This window comes from Neodiprion virginianus, chromosome 1, assembly GCF_021901495.1.
Source record: "Neodiprion virginianus isolate iyNeoVirg1 chromosome 1, iyNeoVirg1.1, whole genome shotgun sequence".
Classification (NCBI taxonomy): Eukaryota; Metazoa; Arthropoda; class Insecta; order Hymenoptera; family Diprionidae; genus Neodiprion; species Neodiprion virginianus.
In genome coordinates, this window is record NC_060877.1 from 19,501,741 (window position 1) to 19,513,826 (window position 12,086).

Consider the following 12,086-nt stretch of genomic DNA (forward strand, 5'->3'; position numbering starts at 1 on the left):
TCTCCTTGGCGCATCCACTTAATAAAAATTCGAACGCGCTATGTTCCGTCCCCTTCAAACCCCTACAGCTCTCGCCTGAAACTTTTTTTGAGATTTTGCTTGGTTTTCGAGAAAATCGCCTTGGTCACTTTGAATGCCCCACTCTGTATAGATATATGTGATGAAAAAAATTAAAAAATACAACGTGTCCGATCTCGACACGAATCAACCAACACGTTTCTTTTCTCTAAAAATTAATTATTAAACGTATTTCACAAAGTATAGTGCAGCGAGTACGTTTATTTCAGCAATAACAATACTGAACAAAGATTTCAATTATAAAAAATAATAATCAATAGGATCTATGACATGTTGACCAATTTTGAGTCTTGGAACAAAATAGCTTCTTTTTGAATTTCGAAATTGTTGCTAATCTTAAGGCAAGAAATTATCAGAATTACCTCAAAAGCACGTCAGGTACAAAATCCTTGTGCCAAATACTTAGAAACGGTAAACACTTCCAAAAATTTCTTCCTTATCTCAGACACCGTCAAAAAAACCAAGTGAATAACAACTCTGTAAAAACCGTATCTCGAAAATCTATTTCAAGAACATCTTATTGTTAATAAATGTGTATTTTAAATTAAAGTGTTGTGTAAAACAAAATTAATTTAATCACGCATAGTGATAGCTGGCACGACTCAAGACAAAATTCCAGATCGAGACAGGTTGCACGAGAAATTCACCCAAACCTAAACACCACAAGATTTCTCCCGACCAGGGGTAAGGTAAAAGTATGGAAACCCATAAAAATTTCACTGGGTCCGGTGAAAAAAAAAATAATGAAAGTTTTGATTTTCAATACCAGCATTCTTCTTCTGACGCGACGCAACAACAACAACGTGGACGTAAAAGTATTCTGCTCCCTTTGGGGAGTTTTTTCGAGTGTGTTTTCCTTGCTATTCACTTTCGGATGCTTTTGTAGAGCGTCGCAATAGAAGAATCGATTCATATTAGATGCTCGAATTGTTCTCCATTAATTTCTTGGCAGTAACCAATCCTATTGTCAAATGTACCCAAAAGTCAGAGGCAAGGGAAACTCACCCCAAAAAACACTCAAAGGGAACAGGAGTCTACGTCCACGTCGTTGTTGCTGCATCGCGCCAGAAGAAGAGTGCTGGTGATGAAAATCAAAACTTTCATTAAAAAATAGTGAACCTTGAAGTTTGACTTCAAGATCAACTTTCAAAAGCTAATCCGATCATTCTGACCAAACCTAACAATTTTTATGTAAAGGGACTTGTGTGAGATGCGGATCCTAAAAATTATCCGCGTTATTGGTACCAAGCATACTTTTAACCTTTATGTGATCCGTAGAGATCATGTTGACCTTAGACCTTAACATCTATTAGAACGTAAAATCTTTCACTCCTTACGGTGCTGGCATTAAAAATGGGGGTTCCCATTTGATAAATCAAAGTTGACCTCAGAATGTTCTTGAAGATGAGGATCATAGTCAAATCAAAGGTCAGCATTGAATCCCTTGTTAAATATTAGTTCAGATTTAACCTTGGTAATTTTTTTTACCGAACTCCGCGAGATTATTATAGGTTTCCATACCTTCGCTTCACTCTAGATATATGTATGTAATCGGATGGTAACGTTTTACCTACTGTACCGACTGACGTGCTATGTGAAATATAACTAGATTCTAAATTTACTCTATTAACAATGTATAACTAGTGGACACAATTTGTACGCATGAGTAGCTAGGAGAGGCAGATTGCCTTACTTTCCTAAAATGGATATTGACCCTAATGACTTCTTATTAAACTTGAATATAAATAATTTAAATAAAATTTAAAATTCTGTGTATACATCAACACTGCCTAGCCAAGGTAAAGATAGGTCAAGACTCATACAAATTCGGTATACTATGATTATCGTTTTTCTTTTTATACATTTTTTAGCTTTTATTTATCTACTGAATAGATTCTCAATTCAATAATTCATTCTAAAGAGGGCCCCTACTAGGGCCGAAACGGGAGCAACAAAATTTTGTTTCGCATCATTGACCTTCATACCGAAGAAAACAATCCTGTTCGTCATTAGTTATCTAAAAAGTGATTCATAATTGCGATTTGACATATGTTATTGGTCGCCCTGTATGTAGATATATGATTGATACTTCCAACCTATCTTTGGCATTAAATGTGCTATGTCATTGTTTTGATTTCAATTACAAGTTCGTTATAAAACCTTTTTCAAATATTTGACACCATCAGAGTTTCGAAATAAATGCGTATTTTACCTAAAACAGTAACAGTTTATCTTCGCAGTTTATGAGCGTATGATGTAATCACATCAATATTGTATAAGGTGTACAAAAAGAATACGAATATATGGGAAAAATATGAATCGCAAGTGATCCGCCAGGTACTTATATTCTGTAGTTTGATAGAAAATTGAGCGTTTGAAAAAATAAAGCCAAGTACTGTACACTTTCCTCACCAGGCAGATTTAACATTCTATGTATGACTTCTAGATTAACTGAATGTGTGCTCCCTTTTTTTTTTGATTTACAGGAAAGGATAAATGCTGGTTTAGCAAGCGCCATGGCTGCTGGTGGTAACATGTTAGTCATAGGCACCAGTCACGGTTTGATTCTGGGCTTTGATTCTAATCAAACCTTACGTTGGTGCGACCAAGAAGCTAGGCACCAAGGCTCCGTTTCAGCTTTATGCTTCAATCACGATGGTTCGAGACTATTAGCAGGCTTTGCAAGAGGACACATACTAATGCTAGAAAGCTCTAGTGGAAAAGTTTTAAGGACACTCACTGACGTACATCCTCCTGGGACTGCAGTGTTACATGTGAAAGTAAGTTTATCTTTTGCTTGGTGAAGATTAATAAGTTGCACGCAAAATTTTTTATACCATTTTCGAAGTTCTCATTTCGCATTTTCTGAAGAATACTGTTTGATGTTTCGAAAAACATACCCAAAGTTAAACTTAAAACACAATATTGAAAATGACACTGAAAAATAACACATGAAGTGTTAATAAAATTTGATATGCAATCAAAGATACAATAATGCTTTCCGTCATCGTAAAACTCTTACCTACACTTTAAATCATTCAGATGTGTATTTGAAAAGTGATTTGAAAAATCAGTACGTGTCTTCACATGAATTTGTACTCTGCTTTGGTTTTAGTAAGTACATACTAGTGCTGTGAGATTTAGTTGGCTTAACCGGCCAAGACAATCAACTTGATTAATTAGCTGAAAGTTAGCTGGCTAAAGTAATTAGCCGGCGAACATAGTCAACCAGTGAACCGGATAAGCCGATTAATAATAGCTAATCAGCTAGTTTTGACCGGTCAAATCTAGAAATGCTGAAGATCAACAAGAAAATTAATTTTTCACCTCTTGGATTCGAACTTCTAACTATAATACCGCATAAATAGACGTTTGTCACTTAGAATTACAAAAGTTCTCCAGTGAATCCAATTTTAATATCACTGAATAATATCGACGGCAGTATGGAAGAACGTGACATCTCAAATTGTGCCAGAACCTCGTGACATTCAGACCGAATTCAAATTTTTCATTGATAAAGCACTGGAATTTCGGGTGTATGAATTACATGAAGCATTTTTTTCTAATAGATTCAATAATTGAGGGCGCCGAAATGAAAAGGGGACGAAACGAAATTTCGCAGAATAAGTATTGTCCAGCAGAATATTTTTTCGACTTGCGCAAAACTCAATTTGAAAAAATAGGCTCGGTAGAGAATTTCATTCCGCATCTTTTACCAAATAAACTATATTGATAATTTTTATAGTTGATAAAATATTTCAAGAAAAAGCCATTCTCGAGGAAACAAAAGTTTAATGCTTTTTTCACTTCAACTCGTCATAACTTTTTTAGGTATTCATATTTCTTCTTGAAACTTGTACACGATAAACTTGCATGTATCCCGCGTCTTTCAAGAACAATCACAATTCTTGATATCAAATAGAAACAATGTCGCGATAAAAAAAAAAAAAATCATACCAACATTTTCACAATGCTATGAAAAAGTTTTGTGGTAATTTTTAGCTCTTATTGTTTAAGAGCATTGTTAATTTTTCTGTGAGCGCGTGTCACGGTGCATCTGCGGTGCGCGCCACTCACATTCTCAAGCGGTTGAACCGTACTGAAAAAACATGTAAGTATGTTTAATCATTTTATTAATCATTTTCTCATTTATTTACTTTTCATAATGAGTTCGATTTTATGTGTAAGCTTCTTAGCGTTCTGTAGGCCCGATGTAGGTTTCTGTGTGAGTATCATTCCAATCCCATAATGTATATAATTTTTGTCTTCATTTTATAAATTGAAAAATTCAATGTAATTAACATATGAGAATTGAAGAATATTTGTTTGTTTGATTTTATGTGAAAGATTCTGGTTCCTCAATATGAAGGCTACATAAATCAGAAAATCATTGAAACAATTATTGAATTTATTGGAAAAAAATGCTTCGTATAATTCATGCACCCAAAATTCCAGTGCCGCATTAATGAAAAATTTGACCTCGGTCGAGATGCCACGTTCTTCTTTCACAATTCGAGATGTCACGTTCTTCCATACTGCCGTCGAATATACTAGCTACAGTTGGGAAATAATACGTATTAAATTATTCGTAAATATGCGGAACTAGGTAAGTGGTGTTGCTTTTGTTAAGCGAGGGTGACTGGATGCTCATTGTCAGTCCTGCTGGATCACTGTGCCCGGGCCCATTAGGGCACTCTGGAGTGCAGGAAACGACGTGAGGCCAGCCAGCTTAGTGAACTGAAGCAGCCTGCCAACCCTATTTCCTCGATTTTCTTCCCGCCGGTGTAGCTGACTTTAAGGGCTTGTTTGCGTGGGCCCATTCTGCCACACCGTGCAATCAGGTGGAAGGGAGTCGCCTGCTCTTCCCCACATCTCGGGCACTGGGACTCTACTGATCAACTGACCGTCGATCCCAGGTTGAGCGAAATGCTCACCCTGGATCCCCTGCACCAGTGCTTTTGGAGAGTGTAGTTCGTCTGGGTTGTTCATCCAGGTCTCTCTGTGAGGGTGCATTACCCTGAAGGGCTGGCGAAGTTGGAATCCGCCGAGCAGCGGTCCCCGCTCATAGCTAGGATGGACTGTGGTGCCCCTCCTCGGTGTAGTACTACTGTGTTTCCTGCACTGGTGTGCATCTAACGTCCCAAATGCCCCAGTCGTTGCGCCGCACTCCAGGCCTCCTCGTCCACTGGTGTGGGGGTACCAGATCCAAGAGATCCCCCATGGCAGTTATGGGGGTGGTTCTAAGAGCCCCCGTGATGACTAGGATTGCCATTTTGTAGATGCAGTCGTATAGCTTGCAGAGTATGGCCTTGCCCATTGCATAGATAGAGAGAGCATAGGTGATCTGAGGTAGTATGATGGCCGTCAATATCCATCGAACCACTCGTGGTGTAGTCCCCAGGCTTGGCCCACCATCCTTCTGCAGGTCCAGTATGTGGCCGTGGTCTTCTGTGCCTAGTGATCGATGTGAGCCTTCCACGTGACTTTGTTATCCAGGGTGACTTCCAGGTAGCATACCTCAATAGAGAGGTCAGTCTCGACCCGAAAATCTCGATATGTTCCATCATGAGGTTATGTTTCCTAGTAAACAGTACCATCTCGGTTTTGCTGAAATTAATCCCCAGCGACCGAGATGTGCACCAGTTCTGAACAAATTCAAGTACCTTCTGCATCTTTCTAGTCATGGACGGGAGGTGGTCGCCTGCGACAATCAAAGCTACGTCGTCAGCGTATCCCACTGTAGTTCCCATTATCTTGCCGAGCTCTGTAAGTAGTCCATCTGCGATCAGGGTGCACATCAAGGGAGACAAAACTCGTCCCTGCAGGTATCTCCTGCTGACTCGGGTCCTGACTTCGGTACCTCCAAGACTAGTGGTGACGATTCCGGTTTGTAGCATCTGCCTGATTCAGTTGAATAGCATGGCGCTTATGCCGAACTTAGGACCGAATAAGGACACACAGCTAGAGTTCCGTCCGTTGTGAATCTGTCCACTACTCGGTCCAGCGTTTTCGAGCAGAAATGACATCAGGCTAATCAGTCTCCATGAATTGGCGCGGTCGTAGCAGCGGTTGCCCGTTCTCGGGATGAAAATTATTCTTATCTCTCTCTAGCTCATGGGTATGTACCTAGCGCTAGGCACGCTCTGAAGATAGTGTTCAGCCTGGTAACCAGGGCCTCCCCACCCCCTTGAAGGAGGGCTGGTAACATCCCATCTACCCGCGGGCTTTTAAACCTGTTGAAGGTGTCGATACCTCATCTGATCTTGGCCATCGTAACCGTGGTGCTGTCGGGAGGTTAGTTACTGTATGACGCCAGAGAATATGGTTTACAGGTTGTTTATTGCCAGAAAAATCGGGTTACACAGTTCGGATGGCGTAGTAGAAAATGCGGAAGGCAGGGAAAATAAGCGAAACGAGTTGATAGATACGTATGTGCCAAGAGCGTGGCGAAGACTGGGATAGAGATGAAGGAAACGTGCAGGCTCGCCCCCGAGTCGAGGCCAAGGGTCGCGTCGCGCCATAAATGCCACATGTAGGGAAATTTCCGGCGCGGTCAAACCCTTAGCCCTCGGCTAGCGAGGTGAGGCCTGGACACTCGAAGGTTAGTTGTAAAGAACTACGGAAAAAGATACACATGGAGAAACGGAAATATTTTAATGGTTTTTCGCCGGCTTGCCGGTGGCGGGTGTCCGCCACAGTAACTGTTTCCCCTGCCGATTTTCAGTCCATTGATCCACGTCCGGTTGGGCCGACCTGTGAAGGCGTTTCCTGAGCTACGGGCCTAGAGCCTAGGACGTGAACCTCCAGCAAGTGGTTCAGTATGTCTGACTGGTTTTCCGCTATGCCATCGTCCGGCAGTGTGAGGTCATCCATTCTAATATGCGGGCCTGACGAGAAAACTCTGCGGCGCTTAGCCAGTAGTGTTAGGGCTTCAGACTCACTGCAGAAGCTTCTCCAAGCCTCCGCCTTCGATCTTGTGATCATTTTCTTGTACCCCTTTTGGGTAGCCTTATAGGCTGCTCAGTCCGGAGCCTTTTTTGTCTTAAGGGCTCTGTTTATTAGTTTCCGGGAGTTGGATCTGAGTTTGTCCAGCTCTCTACTGCACCAGAGAACCTTAGACATGCTTACCTTGGGCTCCGTAAGGCACGCTGCCTCAAAGCCCTGGATTATGGAGGATCGTAAGTGTGTTACGTGCCCTCCACCACGCTTGTACTGCTCAAACGACAGCAATATCCCTGGAGCCCCCATTCAAGCTCTTCCTGTAGGAAAGGCAGTCTGTGGGCTTGAGATTCCGGCACATCCTTGTCGGTTCCACCTCAGCATCTGCTGCGAGGGAAAACGCAATGCGCCTGTCGTCTAAGAGTGCGTCTTCTTGGTGCACCCGCCAGTCGTTGATTAGGTTCAACAACCTAGAGCTGCAGAGTGTCATGTCCATCACTTTCTACCGGTGGGAGGTAATGAAGGTCGGTTGTGAGCCTTTATTCAATATTTCGAGCTCCACTGCTGATAGGTAGTCCAGCAGAGCTGTACACCTCTTATTGGTGTCGGAGCTGCACTATACAATGTGGTCCGAATTTGCATCACAGTCAATCACCAGGGTAGTCTTTTTCGGTGCACTACCTAATCAGCTCTCTGAGTTCCATCGTCGGTGGTGGTTCCACAGAATTGTAAGAGAGGTAAATCGAACAGACGACTAGATATAGTCCAGATAGTCCTGCCCTTTGTCTATCTCAGTTTGATCGATCTTGCGGCCAAGTCTCTGTTACACAACTGGCTGAGTCTTGGTGTGTGATGCCTGTTGTTTAGGAAAACCGCCGCCCTGGGACTAGGTTCAGCCGCGCTTTCCACGCACACTAGCACACCGTTCTCTCGGTCTAGTCCTGCAACAAATACTTTCATAATATGTGGTTCATGTATGACTGATATGTCTGCTCCACCTCTAGGCTGCGGCTATGAATAGTCTCCCCTTGTCTCCACGTCGTACCGCTGGCGCGGGGGTTGCACTTAGCAGTGTTCTGTGCGAACCTACCTATATGCTTTTTCGCTCGGCTTTGCTGAGCTCATGGGCCCTTGAGGGACAACCCCTGGGCCGCACAGCATAGCCTCTTCTTCCAATAGCACCCCTCGTGCTCTGGACCGCAGATCTCGTGCCCTGGATCCCTGAGCCCGAGGGTGTTACGTCTTCCGTCGGGGCAGTGACAGAGGGGCCCCGTTGCCATTACCGGCACTGCTGCTCCCTCCCACGGCGCCACCTCGACCCCGCTGACCTGCAAAAAGGCCTCGGGTCCTTTCTCTGTGCTAGGGTGTCTGTCCTTGAAGGAGATACGCCCCAAGCCGAAGTAGGCCAGGTGCCCCTCCCCCTCTCTCACCTGAGAACTTCTCTGGATTTGGCGTCCGGCGTTTTGGCGTTTCAGCCTCCTCATTATGACCTCCGTTTCCAACGGTAGACCAGAAATGAGGATCATCGTCCTCTTAGGTCTGGACAGTTGTTCCCTTTATAAAATTTGGAGGGAAGCCCCCGCCCAAGACGTCGAGACCGTGACCGTCCGAACAGCGCCTTCTCGTCGGAGCGCGAGACGTAGAGGACGCCCTGGTCGCACCGCTTCTTTGATCTCGATTTGTAGCATGGTCGCCGTCGAGCTGGTCTCCATGAAGGCCACCTTGTCCAGCTCTTCCCTTAAATCTAAGTTCTCTAGTCCCAAATCCATAAAAGTCTCACAAGTATGCAGGAAGCGACGGTCCGCCCCCACAGAGCTTGCTATGTGGGTGTAAGGCTAAGTACAATGGGGTGACGCCCAGTACCCCAAAGCATTTTTTGTGACTCCGTACCCCATTGTCATCCAGCTCTCGGCACGATAGCTCCCACCTTGGCTTGGGGAGTTGCTCCGTGACTGGGGCCTTAGTTTCCCTGACCCAGTTTTTACGCCAGCCAGGTCCCGTATAGCCCCGATTAACCAGGTCGTCGCCCGCGCTCATCCCAAGGACCGGTTGCCAACCGGCATCCCGGTCCCGGGCCTGAATGCGCGGGGTCTTTCCTGGCCGTTCACCTATCCGCCACCTGGAGTCGCGCTTAGTTTGCGCTGAACCCATAACCCTTATCCCGTACAGGGCTTAGGGTCCGAGGTTTAGTAAGTGAGTTTGGAAAGTTAAGCCGAACAAGTATCACTATAATACGAATGTTAATAGTTTTATTCTTAGCTCGGCTGATTATTATTGATTGATAAAATTTTTTGGTACCTTGGACAATTGGATGACAATAATTCCGTAAAGTGAATATAATAAAATTTATTCCAGTTGCAATTTCGAATCTGAAAGAATTTGAAAAAAATTCATTGGCTTATTGATTTTGTACATTTTCAAGTTTAGCCGATTGAAATTAGATGATTACCCAATTTTGGTCGGCCATGCTGGTTAACCGACTAACCATTTCGGCCGGATAATTGTTTTAGCCAGCTAACTATCAGCTAATTAACCTAGTTAATTGTCTTCACCGACTAAGCCGGCTAAATTGTACAGCACTAGTATATGTCGCTAATGTTTGAACTTGAAAATGATCGCAAGTTAGCGTATATTTATAATCAAGGATATCACTCAGTTATAATAAAACTTATAATCACAAAGCGTGAAAGCTCAACAAATTGATCGCAGATATCACATGAAAACTTTTACTTCACTAAATGAGTAAAAAATATATTTCCGATAATTTTTAACATTTGGGCTGTCTAATTATAAGTATATTTATAATCAAGGATATCACTCAGTTATAATAAAACTTATAATCACAAAGCGTGAAAGCTCAACAAATTGATCGCAGATATCACATGAAAACTTTTACTTCACTAAATGAGTAAAAAATATATTTCCGATAATTTTTAACATTTGGGCTGTCTAATTATAAGTTGTCTCTTGAATATCATGTAATAGAAATCAATATTAAGAAAGGGTATCATCCAAAATTCTTTTCTTAAAGTATGAGTCTCTAAACCTACATATCAACTGGTAAGAATCTACTCTTATCTTTTTTGTACTCATGTTATTTAACACCCCTAGCAGTTCAAGTTGCATCACTGCTTTCAGTGATTGTACAACTTGATTATTTGATTATTTCACACATCGTCAAATGATTGAATGCGTTGATCTTTGATTGACATAGAACATATTACTATATTGTTGATTCTTAATGTGCAAGTGCACTTTTTTGAAACATGCCCTCGCAGATATGAAATCATGCATTTTTAGTAACGGAATTATTTCACATCTTAATTGTGTTTTTTCATTTAGTTCACAGACTCACCAAAACTGGCTTTGTGCAGTGACAGTGGGGGTTCTGTATTTGAATTAAATTTTACTCGCGTTATGGGAGTTAGAGGCTGCGACAGCAAATGTCTCTTTAGCGGTTCAAGGGGCGAAGTTTGTACATTGGAACCCCTTCTATTGAACCAACTCCCGACACATTCGCTGAAGAATTATACGCTGGTCGCAATGGCTACTTTATCAAAGGTATTGTAATTTTTTCATCCTTGCCGTCTTGAACGTACCTTCTACCAAGAATTTCTTTGGTAAGATGGTAAAAAACTGTCTAATTTTTTAAGAATGAATTAAATCTGAATCTGTTGAATGAATCAAATGATACTCCGATATCGCAACAAACTGAAATAATACAACCTTTACGTGTCAAACTAACAGTGAAGGAATATTTGTTGATTTTAATGTACATTTTACTTGTTCGAAAACGGAATTTTTAGAGACATATTTTGAGTATTAAATTTCACAGTCAATCTAGATTTTGGATTCAGTCGTCTATTTAATTTTAAGCTTGAATCGTAATTATATGAGAGCATAAACATTATTTAAAAATGTTTCTAGTTTGTATATACTACGTTATTTTGGCTCGTTACTTTATGCTTATTTGCTGTATGTAATTGTCACATTGTGCATATAGTAGTGTAACTAATGATAAGTTGTGTTCACACCCTTTGCACATCCTTGATTTACAGACGAGACTAATTCAAATCAGCTGCCTCGTCAAATATCTTTCCTAATACTGTTACTGAGTTAACCAATAATATTGTATGAACAGTCCGCCCTTAGAATTTAAAGAGATATCATGATTTAATCTTTGCTTTCGGTTCATTTGACGTGCTTTAACTTTGTTCGGAGAACTCTTTTAACCGTTATTTTCACTCTTGTGCTACGAAAGGTAATTCAAGTTGTTTTCTGGAATCGTCGTTCAGCTCGTACAACTTTCAATGAAAATGATCTTAGCATATTTTTACATGTAACTTCACTTGAAATTAACTCACGTAACATCGCAGTTCTGACACTAGTGTTCTAACAAACAGGTACTTACGATTAAATGTTTTTTTTTTTTTTGAGTAATTCAAGTGAAAGCACGTTAAACAAATGAAACACAAAGATAAAAGGATTAGCATAGTACGGTACGGTAGTATTTCAAAATATGGAGCATTATATTTCAGATCTTTAGTTAGTGTATAACCCAGTGTAATTGAACTTTACAGTAAGTTTTTTCTTGGTCTGGTATAGATGGTTATCAAACTATCAGGGATGAAATTTTCGACTTCAATCCCGCATTATTTTCCATTGATATCTGTTGACTTCAAATTTACCGTATCTAAACAATTTCGTCAGAAGTATTTTGAATTATTTTCTTCATATTTTTATTGGTGCTTAGTATTTCATATCGAATCCATTTGTACTTGGTTTTTCAACATAATCGATGAAAATTCGTTTTTATAAAATTTCTGCTACTTCGATTCTAACCCTGTTGTAAATAAAAGTAAGGTTCAATTTTTTGCTGTGAGTACCACTAAGGAAGTTCGGGGCTAACATGTAGTTTTCTAGAAACATAGCACTACACGAACGGTGCAATCCGTCAGACCAGTGATTTGAATTTTGTATTGTTCGATTCTGTTATTTTGACGAAGATTGAGCCTGATTTTCGGCAGCCAGCAGTGGCGTTGAGAGCTGACTCCATTACCAACGTAATC

At 41.2% G+C, this 12,086-nt stretch overlaps 1 protein-coding gene across 1 annotated transcript in view; it reads left to right on the forward strand.

Annotated features, from left to right (window-relative positions):
• The window catches only part of LOC124298847 (vacuolar protein sorting-associated protein 8 homolog), a 147,489-nt gene that overhangs the window by 13,172 nt on the left and 122,231 nt on the right, over positions 1-12,086 (forward strand). The window contains exons 3-4 of the mRNA XM_046751388.1: positions 2,565-2,858; positions 10,360-10,578. Coding sequence (XP_046607344.1) covers positions 2,565-2,858; positions 10,360-10,578 — 513 coding nt within the window. The remainder of the gene's footprint in view (positions 1-2,564; positions 2,859-10,359; positions 10,579-12,086) is intronic.